A 25,308-nucleotide genomic window follows, 5' to 3' on the forward strand; every position below is an offset into this window, starting at 1 on the left:
TAGACGTAATCGCAAGGTCGTAAGCAAATTGACCAATCGCTGGCCAGCATTCCAACTAATGTAAAATAATACTGGTCTGTTATTGGTTGAATTGCTTACGATCTTACGGTTATGGCTAAAATTCTTGTACGTGCAATGGCCCTTACGGTTTTTACATAACAACGCTCTCAGTCTACCGGGTTGGCTCGCGGGACGAGCATAGATTTGTGGAAAAGAAAGAAGAATTTCAAAACCTGCGCGCGGAAGGTAGGTGTTTGTTTACATCACTGGAAGTTGGTGAAAATGTACAAGTAAACAAGTTCACTTTCGAGATTAATTAAGAAACAACCTCTTTACTTGAAATTAAGTATAAAACAATCGTTGACAAGTCGGAATTTTATGTTATCGCGTCCAGTTGCACCGCTAGTCGCTGCCTTCGAATGGCTGAGAGCACAACTGAGCGCTATTGCAGTTATTGTTTTTTTTTGTTTGTAAATTACAGACGGGAATTTTTTTGAAGTAAAACACTGCAGTAAAAAAACTGTTGGCTCGTAGCTCCACTGTAAACTGATTATTTCACAAAACCGACAACAATGGCTGAAGCTAGCTTTGTAAAGGATTACTCAGAATCAGAAGCTGAACAAGTTTTAAAGGTAAAAAATATAACAACATACAAGAAATTTAATAACAATGCAAAAAAGTTAACTCATTTTTTCGTCTTAATCGTGGGATAGTTTCTTTATAAATCTAGTTTTTGTAACAACTTTTGTCAAGCGTAGCTGTAATTTTGTATAATAAGAGATAAATTTATTAAAAGTGTGTTTTTATATTCCAAATACATTATCAAATGATGTAACAACAAAGTTACAAAAAAATTAATAAATAAAGCAGAAATATAAATATGAGTTATGGTGACCCATAGCCATTAAAATGCTTTAAAGATTAATATGGTATACATATATAAGTACATGGTTAAAAATTTTTGTCTTAAATGTATTACAAACAATTTAGTATTTTTGAGTAGTAGTTCGAAGAACTGTTGAATAATAGTTTGAAGAAACTTAAGAGTCAGTAACAAAAAAGTTTTTTTTTTTTTTATAGCAAAATATTGTACATATTTTTCTGTTGTATTTATAGATTCTAAATCAAAAAAAGTTAAACACGCAAGTAGAAGAAATCAAGGATAGTTGGGAGAGTTCTTATGAACAGGATTCTTCTCTCTTACAAAAGACAAATACAATATTGGAAGAAACAGAAAATTGGCAACATTCAATTGAAAAGAATGAGAGAGATGTCTATACTTCGTACGTTCCGTCAGACGAGCTGCCTGTTCTTTCTAACAAAGAAGAAATCATAGCGGCGATAGATACAGAACCTGTGGTTATTATTCAGGGACCAACTGGTTGTGGAAAATCAACTCAAATTCCACAATTTATTCTCAACTCTTACAGAAAAAGAAGACAGTTTTGTAACATCATAGGTAAATTTGTCGGAATTGGTTTTATACAAAAATATTGTTTTACTCTGACGTGTAATAAAAAATATGAAGCTTCCGTCGAGTAAACAAGAATTAATATTGTAGATAAATGATTTTTTAGTTACACAACCGAGACGAATTGCGGCAATAAGTCTTGCCAAAAGAGTCGCCGAGGAAAGGGAGTTTGATCGTCTGGTGGGTTACAAAGTGGGTATGTTGAAAGACGTCACAGAAGATACCCGCCTGACGTATTGCACCACCGAAGTTCTTCTCAATATACTGATTTACAAGAAGCACTCGTTCAAGTACACACACATCATACTGGATGAGATTCACGAACGGAATCAAAATGTAGATTTCCTGTTGCTAGTTGTAAAACTATTGATGAAAATGTGTATCATACAAGTGAAAGTTGTTATTATGTCGGCAACGATGAACGTGCACAAATTTGCTGATTATTTTTCTACAAGAGTGAAAGAGACAAGCGTCCCAGCGCGTATTGTCAGAATCCCGGAAAAGAGACGGTTCAATATCCAGATGTATTACTTGGACGACTTAATCTCGTGTATGAAACCAGTGAGTATGGATCACACTTGTAATATTTAGTAATACGTAATAATAAATCTTATATAAATACATATTTACACATAATTACGCGAGATAAATGTAAGTTTTTTGTAGTTGCCAAAGGTGACTGCTGCCGAGCCAAAGATCTCACAATCTATGATCGAGTTATGCGCAAAAATTATTATCGCTTTGGATGACATTGATTGTAACGACATAAGCGAGAATTCGCTTCAGAGACACACCGTCCTTATATTTTTGCCTGGCAAGAGTGAAATCGAAGAAGTGCAAGATTATTTGTTGTCGAATTATGAGGACAAATTGTGGGACATGGTAATACTGCATTCAACGATTTCTAGTGCCGAGCAACACAGAATATTTTACAAACCGCCAAAAGGTCACAGACGAATTATACTTGCTACAAATATTGCTGAAAGCAGTATTACAGTGCCAGACGCAAAATACGGTAAAACAAAACTTGTATTTGCCACAATATATAATTGCTCATCTTTCTTTAGAGGAAAAAACGATCTTTTTTGTTAACAAAAAATAAACTAAAAAAGATAAAATTCTATGAAAAAAGATTTGTAGAGATTTATTAAATATTTTTTCTCTCTTTCTCTAATATTTACTTTCTAACATATATGTAGAAAAAGATGGTAACAATTAATTTCAATTTACAGTAATAGATTTCTGCCTCATAAAAATACTGCAAGTCGATTCCGCAACGCAGTATCAAAGCTTACAATTGTCTTGGGCGAGTAAAGCGAATTGTATGCAAAGAGCTGGCCGAGCCGGTCGCGTAATGGACGGCAGAGTATACAGATTGATACCAAAAGCGTTTTATCACGTATGTGACGCGTAAAAAAAAAGTTACTTCAATGTTTCACAATACAACAAAAATTTAAATGCGTCGCTAAAATTTTCAGAATATTATCAAAGAAGAGAGCGTTCCGGAATTGCTTCGAGCTCCGCTCGCCAATGTTGTTCTCCGTGCAAAAATCCTCGACATTGGCGAGCCGCGTACTATTCTGTCTCTCGCCCTCGATCCACCCAATATCGTCGACTTGGCGAATACCATTTTGGTGTTGAAGGAAGTCGGAGCTTTGATAAATGAGGACGATTCCTTTCAACCGTACGACGGAAAGTTGACTGATCTCGGAAGATTAATGGCGCTTCTTCCGCTTGACATACGAATTTCGAAGTTGATTTTGTTGGGCCACGTTTTTGGGATTTTGCAAGACGCTATTGTCATAGGATGCAGCATGGCTCTCAAAGACGTCTTCAATAATACTTTGAGGCCTACCGTATCTTCTTACATTGTTCGAAGAAAATGGGCCTGCGGTTCCGACAGCGATTGCATTGCTGTTTTGAATATTTACAACGAATGGAAAAAGGAAAAAGCGATTCGCCGATTGGCCACTAAACTGGATGAGAAACATTGGGCCGAAATGAACGGGGTGAATCAGAAGACTTTGCATGAATTGAACGCTCTGGTGTACGAGATCACTGATAGGTTGATGAAAAATGACATTCAAGAAAGCGCTCATGTTAACAAAGTTGTTTGGGAAGGTATGTTTTGCTATTTATTTGCACACACACACACATAACATTTGACAAATAATTTTCAATAACCGTTTCTCTTTTTTCCTGTTTTTTTTTTTTTTTTTTTGGACATTTTATCGATTTGATTTTTTGTTTTCATTCACTACTTTTTGACGATTTATTGCTGTTATCTATCATATTTATTTTAAGTTTTCTTATCTTGTGTTAAGGTGACGATCGCGATTTCGTCCTGCAAGTTATCCTCGCGGGAGCGTTTTATCCCAATTATTTTGTCAAACAGTTTCACGATCCCGAGGTTTTTAAGAAAGAGATCAGCAGAACTCTAGGAGGCATCTTAAGTCCTATGAATACAGTTTATCTCAGAGGATGGCCGAATGATCAGTTGGGATACTTGTACGCGAAAAGATTTCAAGAGATTTTCTCAAGGAATTTGAAAATTCCAGAAAAACGAATAGCGATAACTTTTGACAATTCGTCACGTGTTTACATTCACTATTGCAAGAAGCAAACTTCCGCTGTTAGTCTTCACACTCTGTCAGATTTTGTTTACGAGGTAAAAAATTATATATATAAAAAAAACTAAATTATATGTTACAAAAAATATATTTTTACAAGAGTTTATGTGATTTAAATAACATATTTTTCTTGAAAGAAAGTGTGTGATGAATAATGTAAAAAAATTGACGTATTTATATAATACAGGCTGTCAGGATGAAAATGTGCAAAGTGCCAATCAGAATAAAAGTGTTGAATGATACAAAGAAGGAGAAGGAGTTGGCGATGCGACATAATATTCAGAAATTCGAGCAGAAACTTTATTTCACCAAGAATAATAAATCAATAGAGAATAACGTTCCTAAAATCAGACCAAAATTGCCCGAACTTGATGTGACATTTATACCACTGTCTATAAAAAAGGTAATTGTTGTTAACTCTCTAAAAAAAAACCCCCCGAATAATAATATAAATTTTGTTTATCGTTTGTTGCGCAATGATCGCTTTTAGATTGTCAACCCGGAACATTTTTGGGCAAGTTTCGACGACGACGCCACGTCTAAGTACACGAATTTAATCGAGAAACGGCTCAGTGTCGAATCCTTAACAGAACTATGTCGTTATCCCGAAAAATCGGACATAATTGCCGCTCCTATGAGAAAGAATAATCACTCCCGTTACGAACGTGCTGTGATTGAGGAGTTCCTAGGAAACGGAAGATTCAACGTTCTTTTTATTGATCACGGCTCTACGGCCGAGTTGCATTACAATCGTCTGCGAAAAATCAACGACCCCGAGATCTTGAAAATTCCCTGTCTGGCGTTTCGTTGCAGATTGGTGTCTCTGCGACCTTCGAGTCAAGCCAATTTCTACGGTCAGTGGTCGACGGTCTCGAATGATTATTTCAGAAAGCAGATCGAGGAGAGCGAAAAGATTTACGGACAAATTTACTCGGTTGTTGACAGCGTTGTTAATTTGGAGTTGATCACTTGCAGTCAGAAAAGACAGATAAATGTCAATGACGTTTTGGTCGAGAAAGGATTGGCGGTGAAGACGGAGGAGAGTTACTTGTCGAAGCATAATCATGAAAGGAGAGTGCGCATGATGAATATAGAGAAGATCACGGTGGAGGAGAGACAATTTTACGAGGAGGAACAGTACGATCGCGACTACTTGGTGTCGCAAGTAAGTGCCCGCTTTGTTGAATCACTGACGTTCAGTCTCGTACGTTTGAAGAGAGAAAAAAACAATAAATATTTACATAACACGTTTACAAGAATTTTTGATTTTGTTCCAGTATCCCGATCCGCCTGACGAGAAGAACTGCTCCGATACAGTAGTCCTTCGCGGTCCGTTTTCTCCTTTGGAAATGGAACTGATCCAATTAACACAAGCTGGAAAGTCCAAGAAAATATCTGTAGATCCAAACTCCGTGAATTCTATCCTTCTTGACATCGATCCCACTCAGACGCAGAATCGTTTTCTGGTCGCCCAGAATGTACAAAAAGTGTTTTCTAACGATAATTTAATTCTGAGAAACACGACGTTTCTGCCGAATATTCCTGGATTCGCGTCGTTGCTCGCGCTGTGCTTTGCGCCGCGCATAGAGCTGAGATGCGATTCACGACGGATGTATTACACTGGGGCGTTGTGCGGCCTGGGTCCGATGGACAGTTGCACCAATCGGTCTATGTTTCCAGAGAACGACATGGAGATCGAATTTGACGTGGAAATCTCAATTGACGACATGTTGGAGGTACTGCTAACACGTGGAGTTACATAATTTAATTCTCTTTCTCTCGTCACGTTGAATAAAAGTCGCGTGCGTGATGAAGATGACTTGCGGAGAAAAATAGATGGATTTCTTTTATTTTTACAGGTAAATAAATTACGTTACTGGATGAGCAGCGCGATGCAAATCGGCAACGTTTCCGACAACGAGTTCATTGTGAATTGTCAGAATCAAATCACACGGAGTTTGTTCAAACTCAAAGACAGACAAAGAAAACCGCTGAAATCGCTCATAAGCAACGACGATATCATGTACAAATGGAACTGTTTCGACAGCTATTATTGTCCTCGTTCAGAAAACGTGAAGGAAAATAATATATATACGTTTCACAAAGTATTACAGCTGTACGAAAGAAATGAGAAAGAAGAAGAGTTGGTGGAGAATGTCCTTGAATTGCATAATCTTGCCAGAGAGTACGTATAACATTTTTTCTACATGTATATAAAAAAAAAAAAAAAAAATTCTAATCCACCCTGTTTTCCTCATCCTGACCCTTCGAACGCATTTTACGTGCGACTCGTGATTGAATGCTACTTCTAGAAAACAGTCGGGTTTAACTAAGAATACCGCGTACGATGAAAAAAACAATTTATTACGTATGTTCTATTCTTTTTCTTAGGGAGACACTGTCGCAGTCAACAAATATTTTCTGCAAGTTGTGCGATGTGCAAATAGTTGGCCTGATATTGTTACGTGAGCACTTGTGTACGGAAAAACATAAGGAAAAGATGGCAGCGTTACAAATCAAAGTAGATTGACAAATTCGTGCTGTTTTTCATGTCATTTTGTCACTTATGGAAAAGACAAAACGATTTATATTAACAATATATTAGTTGTTTTTTTGTGTTGCAAAATTTTGTATCAACAGTTTATTAAACGCATTACTCAATATAGTTTTTCTTTCAAATCGGAAGACCGGCTAAGACTACTCTCTATAAAAAAAAAAACGAAATAGACTTGATTAATAAAATTTATTGTTTGTGTATTAACAAAGAGAAAACTGAGACCGATCAAAGCCATAGGAAAACCTATACTAGCTTTTCCGCCCTGTACGCCATACTGCTATGTTCGCGGATGATGTACACTAGCAGCTACGTGGCCATGTCCACGAACGACTTGTCGGTGATTAAGCTATATCCAAACATAGATAATAGAACATAATTTTGTCAATTATTTCGTGCTATGTCCACAGCGTGCGGTTCCATTCTGTGTGTTGCTATGTACACAAGTTCAAGTGTAATATAGATTAAGATGCAAGAGCTAAAATGCCCTGAAAACCTGACGCTTTTTTGATTATGCTGTGCTGGGTAAAAAACAATTTCAAAAAAGCGTTTGTAAAGACACGTGATTTTAGTCACGTGTCTTTCCTCTTCTTCCTGTCACGTGACCTTACTCGTCACGTTTTTTAATCACGTGACTTTAGCCACGTGTTGTTTTTCCATTCCTCTCACTTTCTATTTTTAGAGTTTGATTTTCACGCGTTAATTTTGACATTTCTCATATTGTATTATGTGGGTTATAAAACTGTCATGATTTGATTCGTTTCTCTGTGTGTTGGCGAGTACTGTGACATTTCAATTCGGGTTTTAAAGACATTAGTAATATGAGGTAACTCGCACAATTTAGAAACTGCACGGTCGTGGAATAGAACTATGTCCACGTTTGAACATAACGTACGTACCGGGATATGTTCCAAGATCCTATCTTGGTTACTAAAATGCTATATTTCACGTCACGTGTACTATAGTTTTTGGTTGCCAAGGTAGGAATGTACTCGCGACATGTCGGTCATGGACATGGCTATATGGTTGCTAGTGTGCACCACTCATGGACTTTGCGCTGGCTTACAATGCAATAAAGCAATTTATACATTCTTTAATAGACCGCTCTCAGTCTTCTCTCTGGATAAAAAATAAGTAGAGCTGCGAAATTTTGATTTTCGTGCAAACAATTTTGCACGAAAATCAAAATCTTATGGCATGGCTACCTTGAAGAGAGGTGAAATAAAAAGTTAACAGTTATTGATAAAATATAACTAATTTTAAGAATTGAGATTTCAATTCAAAAAATACTTGTAAAAATTTACAAGTAGAATTCGTTACATGTATATATATATATATGTACACGCTTAGTTTCCGCACAAACATCCTGCGAATGGCTCGCATCGGCCTTAAATATATTCTGTTGAAAATATAACTAAATTAAGGTAAAAATTAAGAGTCTAAAAATGTAACTAAGTTAAAATTATTTAACTTTTTACCTTAACTTTTATCTTTTTAACTAGACACTACCCAACTCTGGGAAAGTATACGTGGAGGCAGGCCTCCATTATCAAAAGTAGACATATGAGTTTAGATTGATCTTCGCTTTACGTAAAAAGTTGTAAACTTATGTGGAACTGGTTCGTAAGGACAAGACTTATTGTCGCTTGTCTAATCGAAGGTTTAGAGCAGTTTAGTGCAGTCTCAAAACAGAACAATTTTGACATTTTTGCTCCGAAATGAAAGTACATTCGATTCAATTAGAGAAGAGAATTTCAACGGAGGAAAACGCGTTCGTTTTTTTCTTACAAGAAAGTCTCTCCACTTCACAGCCATTGGCTGTCAGCAAGTGTCCCGCCAATCCCGCACGCAACGCTATTTCTAAGCTGCGTTCCGTTTCACGCATATGCGCGCATTTATCTATACTATACGTCACGTGTACTATAGATACATGCGCGCATATGCGTGAAACGGAACGCAGCCCTACTCTGCCCGGTTTTCTTCCTCTGCGCAGTAAAATTCTCTTCTCTAATTGAATCGAGTGTAGTGTAATAGATTTTACCGAATGCATTATATAATGGAACCGCAATTGGACAGATGAGTTTAAATCCTGATTTTACGAGCCAATCGCGATTTAAGTAGTTCTTATTGCAGCTCCGGCGCTAGAGAAAAAGAACACACTTTCTATAGAACATGTCACGTGAACTATGATTTTGTGGTTGCGCATATGCAGCGACTCGTGAACGTCGGGACGCAGAGTTGAAGAAAACTGAGACATCTTGCGCATTTCGCAGGCAGGCTCGGTGCGCCGTGGTGGTTCACGTAGACACGACCTGGATATTGGTCCTGTGCAATTTCGATCGTAACCATGTCTTCAGGTGAGCGTCCTCCTCTTCAACGCGACCTTAAATTTCGATAAACGAGCAACTTTTATTCGGATAAGATAATCGCGAATTGTTTCCTCGCGTCGTTGGTTCCCGCTCCGCATGTTCACACCTAACCAAACAGCACGCGACGACGTGCGTACCATGCCCCCTTCGATGTTACGCTGGCACCTAGACACGCTGCCGCGACGACGACACGTCTTTTTTTTCATCGGCCTTGCGCGTTTTTCTTTTTAGGCAAGAAGGGTAAGAAGAAGAAGGGAGTTACCATCGACCTCTGCACATTTCTGGCCGACGGCAGCGGACCAGTTCCTACGATTCCAGTAAAAACTTCCAGCTGGGCTGAAGATGTTGAGGATGATCACGGTAAGTGATAAAAATCATGTCGTTGCTTCAATTTGGAATAGATTTATCATAGCATTGATATTGTCATAATTTGTGTGAGAGAGTGACTTCTTGATTGTTAAAATTGTGTGCATGTGTGCATATATGTAAGAAGAGAATAAAATAATACATTAATCTCTTATAAGTCAAGAATATTTATGTATAATATGTAAATAGCCAGAATATTTTATTCAAAATCTAGTAAATTTGTGTTTATATATGTTCGTGGTAACATATGCATTATTCTTGTGAAATATATGAATTTTTATCATGTATCTCTCTTTTATATTGTAATAAAATTTATACGCAATTGTTTTTTACCCTCTATCTTTTAATGTACATTGTAGAAGGCTATTCCTCACGGAGTAGCAAGGAGCAAGTTATTTTACCAACAGCTCCGAGAGCCGCACGAGGGCCTGGGATTGATGAAGAAAATATTCCCACAAATCCACCTTATGTAGCTTACATAAGCAATTTACCCTACGATGTAGATGAGGCCGATCTAACGGACTTCTTTGCAGAGATGAAGGTTTGTTTTCACACAAATGTCCATACTGTCATTCTCACAGTTTTGTTTGCACATTTCAGTGAAATCGTGTAATCTCCTTTCGATTCGTTTTTCAATTGGTAATTAATTTTGATTTTTCGTGATTTGTGCAGATTTCCAATATGCGTTTACCAAAAGACCAAACTAAAATTAGAGGATACGGATACGTCGAGTTTGAGGATCGGCAGAGCCTAATTGATGCTCTTTCAATGACGAATACAGTAAGTACATCACTTTGCGACTGTTTTTAATTGCAATTGTTTTTTTTTTTTTTTTTTCATCATTTTTTATATTATTTTGCAGACTATCAAAACAAGGCGAGTGAGAATTGAGGTCTCAAACAGCAGTAATGACGATCGTCGCGGCGGTGGCCGAATGGGCAGAGATGGGCGTAGAGACAATTATGATGATCCAGAACGCACATCCGGCGATTGGAGGAGCGGGCCGCGTGAGGAGTTGCTCGACAGTGATTCTTATCGCAGTCGGTACGACAGAGACCGATATGATAACAAGGATCGTTTCGACAACAGAGACCGGCGTGATGACAGAGAGAGTAAGTACATTTTTCTTTTTTTTTTTCTGACGGATTGAGCGTGCGGAATTACGCTCGATGAAATAAGAGCGAATTTTCTTGGATTTGTGGTAATATAACAATTTTCTTCTGTTGAACAGGATATGAACAAGATAACAAACCTGGCGGGTGGCGCGAGAGAGACAATAACGATAAGGGATCGTCGTTCAAAGATAGAGCTGGTTTTCGGGACGATAGTAAAGAACGAGATTGGAATCGCTTCAGCGATAGAGGCCGAAGCAGAGACAGAGAGGGAGATCGAAGCAGCAGTTTCGGACCTCGTCGCAATTACGATCGTGATGCCGAGTGGGATCGGGATCGCCGACCGGAGCGGGACGCGAAACGTGAGCATATGACGTTTGAGTTTAAGGTTCTCGAGAGTAAGTACATGTTCTCAATAAAAATTATTCACGCGCTCTCTTCAATTGTAATTGCGTAGCTGAGCCGCGACAAAGACCGAAGTTGCAGTTGCAACCGCGAACCAAACCCGTGGAGCCTATCCAGGTGGCGGAGGAATCGGAGCCTAACAAAGAGACCTCGGCGGAATCGAAACCTACGAGTTCGGAACCGGCTCAGCGTCCGGCTCCTACAGCCGCACCGGCGACCAACATCTTCGGCGCTGCGAAACCTGTAGATACCACCGCCCGAGAACGCGAAATAGAGGAGCGTCTCGCCAAGTCGTACGCAGAATCGCGATCCCGAGAAGAGGCGTAAGTAAAAAATACGCATTTATACTTGTAATATTTGCAGAATAAAGTAATTTTGTTGTTTATATAATTTTTTTATTCGTATGTTTAAAAAAAAATTAATGATCACGTGTTCTTTTTTTTTCCAGGGAAGCCAGGGAAGCCAGAGAAGTCAGAGAAGGCAGAGAACGCAGAGATGGTACTTGGGGTAGACGCAATGGAGTAAGTATTCAAATGTAACGACATACGTGTGAGATATGACATCATAAAAAGACGTGACGTAACGCTCGCGAAAATAACTTTTCGTTTGCAGGAAGGACGCGACGAAAAAGAGCGAGACAAAGAAAGAAGTCGACCGACTTGGCGATCGGAAGAGGACAAAGGTTCTCGACCCGAGAGATCTGCGCCTCGGTCTCAACCCGCTTCCGCTCGTTCTGGTAAATTAAACGTGTAAATTTGCGACATGTCACAAAAAACTCTGATGAGCAATTTGTTTTTTTTTTTTTTGTAGATGAACAAAATGGACCCAAAGCGCCACCGGCTTCCCGTTCCGGACCACCGTCGAAATCGTCTCAGAAGACCGAGCGAGACGCTCGTGCAGCTCCGGAAAGGTAGTTTGAGGAAATATACATATACGCGCGTGGACGTAACGCGCAACTAAATTATGCTCACACATTGTTTGTGTTTTGTTTATCGTTTTGTTTTCCAGGGACCGCAGGGAAAGAGATGAAATTAGCAGAATGCCGAAGGCAAAAGATGAGCAAGCTCCGGTAAGAATAACATTTTTTTTTTTTTGTAATGAAACGCGGCGATGATGTCGAAGTGGTCATTTTCTTTTTTTGTTTTTACAGAATTTTGTTGCTTCCAACAAATACAGTATGCTACCCGACGATGTGGATCCGGACAATATTGATGACTAGTCTTAATCGATAATTAAACATCGCTAAACTAAATTTGTGCCACACGCAACAGACTCGTCATTACGGATATCATTGGTACTTTTGTTTTTACTTCCGCTAAATACACATTTTTCATAAGCAAGGTGTTATACTCTTGATATATTTACTGGAAATATTTGTTGATTTGTATTTAATCTCTATTTTAATATTCACACACGCATACACACGCACACATTTTCTCTTTATAACATTCTTGATAATTAACTTGGTAATTAACTTACAAGGATGATTTCGGCACCGAAACATTTTTTTTCAACAGTTGTTAAATCGTGATGTGAGAGTTCTTCGCGGATTTAAGGCAAACAATTACATGGGAAGAATTGTTTTTGTATTTCATTTCGAGGATTCTTGCGAGACATAGAAGAATTGAAACTTTATACACACACACACACAGACATACACCATACTTAATCTGCTGTACAGTAATTGTACGATATGTGACTTGTTTACATGTAATATAACAATATATAGAAAAAGAAATGATTAAAATAATAAGTATATGGGAAATACAAGAGCAACCGCGTCGCACTTCAAGTGATTCCCACTCTCTGCTGATTTTTACATCATTTGTATTGCAAATCTCTTTTTGAAAAAAGAATTTAAAAAAAAAAAAAAAAATTGCTGCGCGCGTATTACCAGTCTCCTTTCGCTAGTATACACGCAATTAAATATTCTGTTAATATGAAATGATATGATTAAAAAACGTCTATACAAGTATATTTTATAAAAAAATACGAGGCAAAAAGAACAGAACGTTTACAATAAATATTGAATATAAAGATCTAAGTTTTTTTTTGTGTGTGATATCTATACATATATATGTATATATATATAAAAACTATCTTTTATATATTTCTATATACATACTTTTATATATATATATATATATGTTATTTTACATTATTAATTTTTTTTTTATTTTACAAGTTTTACTGCTGTTGAGTAGTCTGCGCCAATTGACGCAATTGCTTTAACACTGTCTCGAGTAGTTTCTTCTTGTCCCTTTCGCTCTTCTTCAACACGGAGAACACGGTTTTCTTGTCGGATTCTTTCAACCTGAAAAAAAAACCATGTCGTCGAATTTGTGTATGGACAAAACTTTTCCTGAGGTATGAATTCATATTACATACTTTTCCAATAGAAGCACAGCCATATTTGGAGTTACCAAGTTGTATTTACTAGATTCGTGACCGTAATCGTGAAAGTAGGTAGGCCAGTCCCAGCTCATGAACAAGTCTAACAACTGTCTCAACTGAGAGAAGTATTGCAACAAGGTTCCTTCCGGTAGACCAACGACCGGTTCGGAAGCAGCGAACTCTGAAAGTTGCAACAAACGATTCGAAATTCTCGAATTTCCTATCTTTCTCTTCAAGAACGTGCGTGTTGCACAAATTTTCACGTGAGACAAAAATTTATGGAAATTTACGTTCACATTGTATCGTGTCCAAATTAACTTGCTGCAACGCGCCCATAGAAATTTGCTTCACATCCTCGCTGATCAATATACCCAATATGGCTTTTGCGATGTGCGAGCACGCGGATTTGCACGCCACTTGAGCCACTTCGTCCTGAAACGTTAACGATTAGTTCTCTCTTGTATTCAGGAATCCTCATGTAATGCTGTTGCATCCGCGTTGCAACATTTACCGGTAGATTGGTGAAGCACGTGAAGGTGCTCTGTAAAAATGCAATGAGATCCGTGATGAATCCCGAGGCGTGTCCCTGAGGCTCCGCCAAATTCCAGTCGTAATTCTCCAACTCCAAGAATTCGTCCAGCTTGTTCTTTAATTTGTCGCAAATTTGTTTTTCAGCGTCGTCCCGCGCGACCCGAAACATGGCGGACTCGACGCTCATGGAGCTCAACTGCCCCTCGTGCGACGTGCTGAAGAACTTTGATACATATAACGGGTGACACGCAAAGAGAGAGAGAAGTTAACACGGCGATATGTTAAGAAATTCTTACCCAGTGATATTAGATACAAATTCTTCTAGATATGTCGTGGATTTTTCGAGATATTTCGTGTTTATGATAATTTGTACCACTTGCAACAACGCCAGAGACGGCTTGCGAAACAAGGACGACAGACATCCGCTGAACGTTCTCGTCAGCAGGAGATTCGTCGATTTGCATATCATATCGTCGATCTGCTTCTGGGTGAAGTTCAAATCTTCGGAGAATTTTAAGCAGGCGTAAATAAACTCTTTCACTTGCTGGTACACCTTCGGCACCATGTCTGAAAATGGGAATTTCTTGGGAAACTCGGATTTCTGCAACTCCTCGTCGTGATAGGGAAACAGATTGAGGACCTCGTCGTATTCCGCTTGCGTTGTAACCTGGCGCACAGCGATTGCCAAATTCAAAAAACAAAAGTTGAAACAAAAGTTCGAATGCTTTTGCACAAGTATGAGATGTACATATAAAAATACTCACTTGAATCGGTAGGAAACTGTCTTCGTCCAAAATATCTCGAAAAACTTGAACCCAGTGTTGCATCAGCACTTCGTTGTAATGAACTCTAATTTCTTGCAACAAGTCCCAAAGATGTCCTACGTAAGTATACCCGTAATTCTGGTGACAAACGAGAAAACAGTTCGATTGTGTACAATTATGCGCAATGAAAAGATAAAGACGGACTCGTGTACTTACACCTAAGGTAGTATTGAACAGCATAATAAGATTCTTGATTTTTAATATCAAATTGGCATCTGTGCAATATGCCTGAAAATACAAAATACTGATAATATCTTCTATTTTCCAGTTGTGACGTGAAAAGAACACGATTAATTTACCGAATGTGTGCGCAAAGCATTGACTATGGTGGACAACGCCATGTCCCAGAGTTCGTCCAGGTACGCGCGAGTGACCAATCCGTTGCCCGTGTTCAATATGTGATCCTCAACCACGAAGAAACCGACAATGCCGTGTAGATAAGTCTGATACCCGACTATACTCTCGTGCTAGAAATTTTGACAATCAACAAACGGAATTACCGGAGCACACAAACGCTCCCGATTTGGCACCGCTCGGACGAAGATTTTTTACCATGTTAATGGGTGGCTGTAAAACCAGTCTTGCTTGTTGCTTTCTCTGTTGCCTATAGTAAGTTTTAAAAGTTTCTCCTTCTCGGAGCACGGTGTAAATGTGCATACATCGATACACCGGACTAAAATCCATCAAATCTTGAGCACTCAGTTCCTCCTCGCCCTCATTTGTCTGATTGTTCGCGTGAGATCTTCTCTTCTTTCTACCGATAATTTCTGCCTCAACAGCCAGCTGTTCGGCAGTCTGTAGAAAATAAAAAAATACAAAACTAAATATTCTAGAGTTGGCACATCGCTGTTGCGTTTTAAAGTCTCGCGAAAGCAAACTCGTGCAAATACATGAAAATTGTACCCACATGTCTCATTGCTACTTCACCGATCTTTGGTGAATATTTTCTGATATTTTCTAAGAAGTCTCGCAAGTCAGACATAGAGGCGTCCTTAATATTCTCTCGCAATCTGAGGAAAAGACGATTTCACAATGTTGCTGCAATAGAAAACAGCAAAATATTTCCGAGAACCTACTCTGGAATCTGTTGTGTGATTTGTGAGGAAAATCTGTAGTTCGTAACTTTTGGCAAGTCGTTGTGCTCCAACTGCTCCAGTGTCTTCAGCGCTGGATAGTAACGCTTGTCTTTCAATTGCTTTTGTAGTTTCGCGTATGCAGCTAGGACGGGAAGGCACATAGTAAGACTGTCCACGGCAGCAGCCATGTTGCTCTCGACTTTCCGAGCCTTCACAAGCTCCTCACCCTTCTCTATCACTTTGGAAGATGTCGAGGTAATACGTTTATCGAGCTCCAAAATTTCTGCCTGCATGCAATGAATAAAAATCTTTTTCTCTCTAGCCAACATACAACATCCAGACTTATTGTGCAACTTATTGTTTCAGCCCAGTGTGTTAATTGGATTTAAAAAAAAAAACTAACATTTAATTGTTGCGCTTGAGAGCGAACTTGCAATAACTCCCGAATGGAATCAATGAACCCCTGGTAATGATGGTTGCACATCCTCTCAATGTCCTTGTCATGAGCCTTAATGCGATCGTCGAGCTTCTCCATAAACTTGTGATGCTCCTGGCCATCGTAAATTGCTCTGTAACCGAGAACACGATATGTCAAGTCTCTCATAAATCGCGCATTGTTTTGCTTGTGCGTGTTATATCACACACTCCTCCGGTTCTAAATACCTAAAAACAAGACCTATGCTATTAGTATCGGTCGATTCTATTTCGAAGAGTAGATACTCGTGTTTCGGCGCCATGGACGACAAGAGAACGTTTTGCGACGAATTAATTGACACTCTTGACATATTACTACCCTGTTACAAAAATCGTTCGAAATACGAATTGCGTCTGTGTGTGCGCGCACACGACTATTACCCACCCTTATCTTTGAAGTCACCCCCCGAGTGCGCACATGCGACCGTGGCACCTGCGTAAAGGGGTGAATTCGAGGGATGAGGCGCGTATTTCGAGAGGGTATCTTACCCTTTAACTTCGGAGCTGTCGATTTTTCGCTCACCTGAACGTCGGGCCCAAGTAATCGTCGATGCCTTCGATCTCCTGGATCAGGATGTCGTGCCGATGCATTTTATCGCCGAGTTAAAAGAACGTCAAAACAAAGAAACTGTCAAACTTTGACACATTGCCGGGGAGATTTCTTTTCGTTGGGAGAAAGCAAGAATTTGCGCGTTTGAATTATAATTTACGAATTACTTGTTTTTCGCCGGTTATGCAGTGGGGGTGGATTTTAAACTCTTGATTACGACACATGTGGTATTTTTATATTAAAGGTGGTTATATTAAACTTGTCAAAAAAATGCGACCTCTCTTATCTCCATAGAAAATGTACGCGTTCTAGATGGAAGAAGGAACGTACGTACGTTAGTAGAACAGGGGCGTGAGAGCAAGGGGATGACTTTCCCGCCGGCTGTCAGTAGCGCCAGCGTGCGCTTAACCGACTAACTATAGCAATCGCTCGTTCGCAAAATGTTGCGTCGCGTCGATGTCGTTCAGTTGCTCGTATTTTCTTCTCAAAGCGTGAAACTATTTAATATTTTTAACTTTTCGAGAAGAACGTTTTTACGTTTTTTTTTATTTTATTCCCGCGAGGGGGGCTCCTGTGACGCCCCGCGAGCGTTAGATTCGCACGTCACTGGCGTCGAAGCGGTCAGCTGACCGGCGACTCGCCGAGGCGACCAATCGCGCGTCGCGACACTATTTGATTTCCGTGCGACAAAGAGAACAGTCGGCGTTCGCGGTCGGTAGGTTTCTCGGTGGTGCGTGCCGCTAAATTGTCCGCGAGTCCGTCGTCCGCGTCGTGCGAAGGTTTTCTCGATCCCGTCGTTTAGATGACATCGACCAACATGTTCCAAGGTTTGCAAGAAGGCCGGAAATCCAGCAAGTAAGTACACACACACAAATTCTCTCATAAATAACAGTCTCCGCGCTTTGTTTGTCTCTCCCGACGGCGAATCGTGGGGAGGTTCTTCTTGCCATCGCACGGCAGCCGGCATTGCCTCGCGCAAAAAAAACTTGCGTTCGTTAACGAGCTCGGAAGATTCCGATTGTATCGCACGCTCTTTGTCGATGGAAGGGATTGTTCTATATATAGATATATATTTAAATAATAATAGACGCGCGGAAACATACATAAACACACACACACGTGAATCAGCATCAACAAACTTTCCCTCTGATCGGGTTTGTTTGTCTGATGTGTCTGTGTTTGAAAACGAGAACGGCGTTGTATTGCCGGGAGGGTTAATTGAACATTGTTGATTTTGAGCCGGGCGATGGATTTAATGTAAAACTGTAGGTCTACCCGAGAAAACTGTAATCTTGAAGTAACTCAAAATTTGTAAATGTGCTTCACATTGTAAGAGTAGCGGATTGAAATTTACTAAAACGCCAAATAAAATCATGATTTTGAGTTGAAGTTTTCGATCGACGTGTTCGGTCTTGATCGATCGTTCTAACAAAATTTCGTGTACAGTTTTTTTCATATGTTTGTTTCGGAGTTTTTTTGTCGTTTTCAGGTTTCACGTAACGAGAACAAAATTTGTTTGATATAATTTTTAAATATAATTCTATAAAATTTTGCTTACATTTATAAAAAAAAAAAAATTTTCATGTGAATATAACTTAGATTTATTTCACAGAGAGAATATTCTGCATTAAAAATTTAATTAATTTGTAAAAAAAATTTATATAAAATCTAGAATTTTGCCTGGTCGGTTTATCTTGCGTTTTACGTTAATATCGAGCCGAATTTGCGACCCTCCGCAAATTAGACAGTTGGTTCGAGTGTGTGTTTCGAATTACGCACGCCATGTTGCGTGCGAATTTTTTATGCAGCTCTCGTCCTCCAAACCGGATATTTGCGGATAACGCCGACATTTTTTATCGCACCCGTCATCGACATTGTTGTCACGGACGTATTTTTAATAAGCGTACTATCCCTCGTCGAATGGTAATATTTCCTTGGATTTTTTTTGTTTTTCAATTACTAAGTGCGCAGAACATTTATAAATAGCGTAATTTCGAGATAATTTTATTTAAGTAGAATAAAATAAATATCTTTTTTTTATGTGTATGTGTTTACGTCATCTTGTTGTGTGTTAGACAAATTTAATTTTATGCAAAATTCACGATCGATGTTCGTGACAGATTGTTTTGATTCTTTTTGCACACATCCGAGTTTACGTAATCGAAAGTTAATCTTGTTCTAAATAACACGGCAGTTTCGCATGCTCGGTCTGCTTCACACGCATTTATGCGCTATCGATAAATTCGCGAGAACAACACGACTCGCGCGATCGACAACAGAGGGCGCGGCGATACAACATTCGGTGTAGAAATAAAAATTAGCATTTTATTTTGTTTACAAATTTTGACGCGTGTTGAGTCTCGAATTATGCTACACAGCGTCAAAAAAAAGTAATTGCAAGTACACACATTGCAAGTACGCGAGTGTTAATCAAGGGACGTATTTTCTGAAATCAAACGTTGCAATTGTTTAACAGATTTTAATTCATTTCATTGTAAATTATACACAGATTCAAAAAACAGCTGAATTTTTGTTAAATATTCCAATATTTTCTGCTATCTAATTACGCCTTCATTTCGCTCTCGATGTTTATCCGCTCGAAATAAAAGGCATCGAAATTAGAATCGGTCATTTTGGAGCGCACACATTGTGTACACATCGTGTCCCCCGTTGTTTGCAGAAACGATACACGGCCGTAAAGGTTCGAATTCGTTTTTAACGTACCGCGATATATTTTTCGCTGTATCTAATCGCAGCGCCTTCGTTGTGCTCTCGATTTTTTATCCGCTCCGAATAATAAAAAAAAGACCGTCATTGAAATTGGAATCGCTCGTTTCGGAGCGTGTATATATACACTTGTGTCCCCGTTGTTTGTTGAGAAACACGGCCGAGGATATATATCGGCCGTAAAGGTTTTCCCCGGGATCGTGGCCGGAGTGTAATTTTACGCCTCGAGAACGCGACGAGACAACTCGTCGTGTATTTAAGCGCGCGTAGAGTATTGAGGAAGTCCTGCGGTTTTGCGAGAGGAGGAGAAAGAGAGGACGTAAAAAAAAAGAAAAAAAAACGACGGATGAAAGAGAGACGGAAACTCTCTCTCTATCGAAACTTCATAAAGTCGGACATCCTCGTCTCGATACGTTATATCGCGAGGAAAAACATCGGCGGTTTACCGCGATGTATCGTCTAATCATCGGAGCCGGGTGCATGCTCGCAATAAACGGAAAGCTTCGTGTGCGCGCTCGCTTGTTGTACGTGCGCACGAGGAACGCACACCGCGCGCCGTCTTCTCGGCCCGGTCCCCTTTGTCGGCAATCGCGCGATGTATCTCTCGACGCGATTACGGGAAGCGTCCGTTTTACATTTAGGCCCGACTAATTCCGGGTGTGTAATTAAAAGAAACGCGCGAACACGTCGCTCGTTTACTTTCGTTCGGGATGTTCTCGCGCGTCTTCTTATTCTTCTTCTCCTTTATAGATTTCCGTTACACGCCGCACACATCGCGCCGTACAAAAAAGTTTTCTCTACTCGCGTGTAATTGCGCGAGCCGCAATTTGACAAGATATTGCGAACTTTTGTGCTCGCCGCTCGCGCGGTGCTTTTCGCCGATAATAAACAGACGGCTCATTATTTTTGCCGGTTGTGTGCGCACGTGCACACACGACACACACGTACGGGAAGGGAGAACAAAACGTAATAGCGTGTTGTGTTGCCGGGGCGGTAAAAGACCACGGCGTGCACACACGCCTAACACGAACGACGCCCACGTCATATCGCGAACTAGTCCTCGGTTGTTATACCGGATCGGTCGAATGTAAAGATGGAAAATTAAATTGACGCCGTTAGGTTCGTGCAAAGCGTTCGCGAGAAACTTGGCCGAGTCTACGACGCTTTTTTTATTTTGTGTAAAACGTGGAAAAAAAGTATTTTTTTTTTTTTGAAAAACCCGCTGAAAAAAAATCTGTAATAAACGAATCGAATAACTCGTTTTTTTTCTCGATCGGTTTTTACGGCGTGAAACGTAAAGCGACTCGTTTCTTTGTTTTCCCCTCTTCGGTTCTTTCTGGAAACACTTTATTCCTCGAGACAGCCTCGTTCGAATGCATCGAACGCATCCCCGCGTTACGCGGCGCCGCGTGCGAGCGATGCGAGTCTGTGAGTCATCGCGCGCGCGGCTCCTAGCGTGCCGCGTAGAGGCGTATACGTTTAGGGCCCCGAAGCCTCGTAATTGCACAGGTACACCAGCGTTTCTGCCCACCCTTTGTTCACTGTCCTTCGCGTCCAGCCGGTCTCCCTCTCTCACTCTTTCTCCCTCGTTCCTGTGTTCTCTCCGTTTCCCGACGAGCCCGCCGCCGTGTTCAGCAAAGGCTTCCACGCGAACGTGCACGTGTGGGGAAAATGACGCCTGCAATTTGCGGCGCGACGTTCGCGAATTCGCGGAATTCCGCGATTTCGCGACCAAGCGGCTTTTTTTGTTCGTTTTTTTTTTTTTTTGTTTTGTTTTGTTTTCCGGTCGTATCGGCGGTCGCGAGAGAAATTTACAAAAATTCTTCGATCAGCTGATGACTCGTCTCTTTTGATCCATCGGTTTTCGTAATATCTTGTAATGTTTTTTTAATTGTTGTTCGCTCCGCAATTATTGAAGTAATAACAACAATAGTAACTTTATTAGACACAAAATTAAATACAGATTTATAAAATGGAAAATAAATAGGTTTACAAAACTGGAAAAGAAAAAATCGAAAGCATTTTCAAGGGCGAGGCAGCGGCTCACAAGACTTTTTAAGCTTAATTCAAAGCAAAAATATTATATAACAAATAATATTGTAAATATTATAACACAAAATAAATCAAGGACAGCAATAATTTTGTTGTGAAAACAGAAAAAATACTAACAAAAATACAATAAATAATTACGAGATTGATGCAACAAAATAGTGCGTTTACGTGTTGCGGTACCGATTCGATCTTACGTACATGTTCAACATCCGTTACTTTGCACTATACCACAAATCGATTTAAGATTTGCAACCGATTTCGCTGTACAACATAATTGACGGTGAAATTAAACTTCGCGTCGCGCTCGTAACAATGATCCTTTCTCGATGCGTTCCACGAACGCGCGTATCACGAGCATGATTCGGCGGAGTAACATGTCGGATAGGAGCCCCGGGACACACACGGGAGAGATTCTCGTTCGACCGGCGAACGCACTACTTTGAAAAACAGCTGACGATGACGCGCGCTCCCGCAAAAAATCTCGATTCATTAATTACTTTGACTGCTCGTTAATTTATTAAACACCGCTTGCACAAACCAGTTTTCGAATTCCACGCGTGCTTTTCCTCCCGTTCGTGCGCGACGTGAAGGTTTTCATCGTGAGTCGCGTACGTGTATGCACGTAGGCAAACGCATTTCGAGAGATCAAATCTCTAGTCCGGGACGGAAGTCGCGTCACTACGCGTTATGAAAAGAAATTACGGTCGAGAGAATTGAACGCGAAACGCGCACTCAGCTTTTAAGGGTCCGATTTATTCCGCGAGATAAATTCTCCGTATTAATATTAATGTGTGATAATTAGACATCCTGCTCGGCGGTAATAAGATTAGATAATTGGTGCTGACCGGTTAGTCATCGCGAGGTCTCATTTTGAGAATTGATTTCGTCATTCACTTGAAAATTTACGAGGAAGCGGACCTTATCTCCTATTATCTCGATTGCAAATATTGCAGTGCACAAATCAATGATATCTTCGGCAAAATAGATTTTTCGTAAAGGCCGTGCAAAAAAAAAAAAAAACAAAAATCGATCTCGATCGAATAGAAACTCGCAAGGACACGTACGATCCCGTACGGACGTTAACGAAATCAACACGGTCCGCTTCAGAAGTAGGTTGAGCGTATTTTTAAGTAGCCGCGCGCGTGAGATTTTACACAGAAAAGGAAGAAAACGAGAACGCGCACTCGGCACGGCGCGACACGGTACGCAAAGATAAATATAACCGCTGTCGCTGGCTCGATTTTAACACGCGCGTTCCACCGGGAGGAAATCATCCGGTGTCCGTGACTGATGAGTCTTAAGAAACAGAGTCCTCCGGAGCTAAATACTCATCTCGGGGCCCGAAGGGATTTAAGGCCCGACGCACGAACCGAACGAAATTCTCGCGCGGCACCTGCCCCGCCGATCTCTCTTCACGCACGCAACTTCATTCATTCCTGTATAGCGCGAGAAACAAAGCGTTTTTTTTTTCTTGCAAAAAATTTTTTTTCTCTTCTAAGTATTCTAGTAATTTGCATTTTATTTGTGAGATGTGTTTGCGTTTCTCAGATGAAGAAAGAAAAAAGCACGTTTTTGTCTGTCGTTTTTTTAATCGTCGTATATTGTCTGTTTTCTGCGGTCTGCGCAGATCAAGGGCGTTTTATTCATCCCTTCCAGTCTCGCCCCGAATCCGCGCATCACCACGTAAGGCCCCGTCGCGCTTGCTTGCGCGCACACGTGTGTGTGTGTGTGTGTGTGCGCGCGCGCGCGTGCGTCCCTCTCGCCTCTCTACTGCATTCTGTCTATCTTTCTCCCTCGCGTTCTCTCGGAAGTTGGCTGCCGTTCGCGCGCAACTTCACGCCGCGCCGATTCGCGCTATCAGTATTTCGCGATCGTGCACAACCGGCAGCGGTCAATCGTCCGAGCGTAGCGCGCGTTCTCGCATACTTCGAGTTGTTGTGTACAAATTCTTTTTTCTCTCCCTTTCTTCTCCTACGAGTTTCTCGACTTTTCGGAGGTGGCGCCTCTCTCGCGTCCGCCGTAGAGTCCCTGGAAATAAGAGTCTGGCCAATGTTGTCAAACTTTTCATTGGTTCTGAAACAAAATGGCGGAACCAATGGATAACGTTATAGCCACACATTAAATTTGATTTAAATAACAGTATACCTGTTCATGGTGGTAGCATTTTTTGCTCTTATAATCTTCTCTTTCTTTCTTTTCCTCCAATGCCCGAATATATATATCTTATTTTACGTATAAAATTGGTAATTTAAAGTAATATTAACAAATTAAAACAGCCAACTATGCAACAACCAGTCATTTTCTGCAAAACAAACACATAAATAAATTTGCAATTATTCTATCAAATTGCTAACAGAAGGTTAGAATGTCATTTTTTGTTGCACAGTGTCTGTACATACCTATTTTTCTATCATAGGTTTTATGTCCAATTTCTCCACTTCTGAATAAGTTTTAGATAAGATACAATATATGTTTTTATATATTTCTTCAAAGAATAGCTATCGGGAGATATAAGGAAATCGGCCTTATACAATATAGAATACGATATATATAGTAACTATCGACGCCATTTTGTTTCAGATTAAACATTGGCCAGACTCTTATTTCCAGGGACTCTAGTCCGCCGTCGTCGTCGTCGTCTTTCTTTGGGCCTCAACTCGCGCCCTCTCTCGCTCCAACCTTCTCGCCCCGCTCGTCGTCTGCTCTTTTCTCTTTCTCTCTTTCCCCCTCCTTCCTCTCTCTGCTGCGCTACCCTGCGCGCGCGCTCCGAAATCACACGAACGGAGGAAGCGCCAAGTGCGTCGTACGTGACCCAGCTTGACCCGCGTCTTTCACTCGCGTCCGCGCCTGTGCCGCCGGTGCGAATTTCGTGCGCCACGTACACGTTGTTTTCTCCGCGAGAAAGAGAGATAGAACAACGGTTTTACACGCGGACATTCTTGTCGCTGTCTGTTGGCGCTGTCGAGGTTAGCCGGACGGAGAATCGCCCGAGACACGGTTTACCCGGTGGGAAGAAGACATGTGGGCCGGCGAGGACGACACGCAGAGATTCAAGACCAGGTAAAACAGTACGCGCGTTCGCATTCTTTATTCGTCGCAAATTGCGTTCATTTTTTCCGTTTCGCCTCGATTTTCTCTCTTTTGACAGTCCTCGCTCGACATAAATCTCTAGCCTGTACTCGCCTTTCTCCCTAACGACCGGTTCGACGACCTGGTGCGATATCGTAACAGGCGAGAGATTCGTGTGTGCACCGTCCGAGCGCATTTGAATCCGCTCCCTCGAAAACAAAAACCGTTGTACAAAAGAGTGCGTTTCAAAAATTCTCCGGACAGAATCTTTGCCAACGTCGATTTGCGTGTATTTTAACGTTCGATTGTTTTTTATGATTTTTTTTATTGTTTTTTTTTTTAATGCAAAAAGCGCGTATGTTTTAAAATAACAAATCGAGTTTTCGATTGAATATTGTTCTTTTTTTTGATTTGACGACGAATGATTCACTCGTTTGTATTGCGAAGCGATGCGGTGGAAACGTGCGCGCGCAGGTTTCAATTGTGTTCCGTGAGCATATGTTTCCCGTCCCTTCCCGTCCGGCATTGACTGCGTTACCGATCGGTGGTCGTCGTCGTCGTCGTGTCACACACAATTCCGCGGTTGTAACCAATGACGACGAAGCGGAACGGAAAATGGAACACGACGAATGAAGCTTCGAGAGAAATCAGTTTGATTTGACGAGATCGCGATTTGTATATCAGCGTGACTCATCGGACGCTGA

General features: G+C 40.6%; 3 protein-coding genes across 4 annotated transcripts; 2 read left to right on the top strand and 1 right to left on the bottom strand.

Moving 5' to 3' along the window:
* The first annotated feature begins 120 nt into the window (after positions 1–120).
* LOC109861004 (probable ATP-dependent RNA helicase spindle-E) lies at positions 121–6,764 on the top strand. The gene is made up of 13 exons (XM_020440478.1): positions 121–246; positions 482–632; positions 1,117–1,459; positions 1,578–2,032; positions 2,138–2,486; positions 2,704–2,870; positions 2,950–3,592; positions 3,796–4,139; positions 4,289–4,504; positions 4,592–5,266; positions 5,379–5,837; positions 5,961–6,286; positions 6,493–6,764. Exons 2-13 carry the CDS (start codon positions 573–575, stop codon positions 6,629–6,631), a joined length of 4,176 nt encoding a protein of 1,391 aa, XP_020296067.1. The 5' UTR covers positions 121–246; positions 482–572; the 3' UTR covers positions 6,632–6,764.
* A 2,148-nt stretch (positions 6,765–8,912) lies between these two features.
* On the top strand, positions 8,913–12,677 carry LOC109861001 (eukaryotic translation initiation factor 4B-like). Its single transcript, XM_020440471.1, has 12 exons — positions 8,913–9,012; positions 9,256–9,384; positions 9,750–9,931; positions 10,063–10,170; positions 10,253–10,502; positions 10,622–10,864; positions 10,960–11,230; positions 11,356–11,428; positions 11,520–11,643; positions 11,718–11,817; positions 11,916–11,976; positions 12,058–12,677. Exons 1-12 carry the CDS (start codon positions 9,003–9,005, stop codon positions 12,124–12,126), a joined length of 1,620 nt encoding a protein of 539 aa, XP_020296060.1. The 5' UTR covers positions 8,913–9,002; the 3' UTR covers positions 12,127–12,677.
* A 356-nt stretch (positions 12,678–13,033) lies between these two features.
* LOC109861002 (exocyst complex component 6B) lies at positions 13,034–17,121 on the bottom strand. 2 transcript variants are annotated; one of them, XM_020440474.1, is made up of 13 exons: positions 16,730–17,121; positions 16,136–16,301; positions 15,733–16,019; positions 15,564–15,666; positions 15,209–15,451; positions 14,956–15,123; positions 14,813–14,884; positions 14,597–14,734; positions 14,129–14,499; positions 13,813–14,047; positions 13,592–13,733; positions 13,296–13,482; positions 13,034–13,221 (listed from the first exon to the last, which is right to left on the bottom strand). In XM_020440474.1, the coding sequence occupies exons 1-13, from the start codon at positions 16,795–16,797 to the stop codon at positions 13,095–13,097; spliced, it is 2,307 nt and encodes a 768-aa protein (XP_020296063.1). In that variant the 5' UTR covers positions 16,798–17,121; the 3' UTR covers positions 13,034–13,094. The 2 variants fall into 2 exon arrangements, with proteins under 2 accessions (XP_020296063.1, XP_020296061.1); XM_020440472.1 differs by lacking the exon at positions 16,730–17,121 and adding an exon at positions 16,396–16,567.
* Positions 17,122–25,308: the final 8,187 nt, after the last annotated feature.

This window comes from Pseudomyrmex gracilis, unplaced genomic scaffold (assembly GCF_002006095.1).
Source record: "Pseudomyrmex gracilis isolate BER0280 unplaced genomic scaffold, ASM200609v1 scaffold_537, whole genome shotgun sequence".
Taxonomy (NCBI): Eukaryota; Metazoa; Arthropoda; class Insecta; order Hymenoptera; family Formicidae; genus Pseudomyrmex; species Pseudomyrmex gracilis.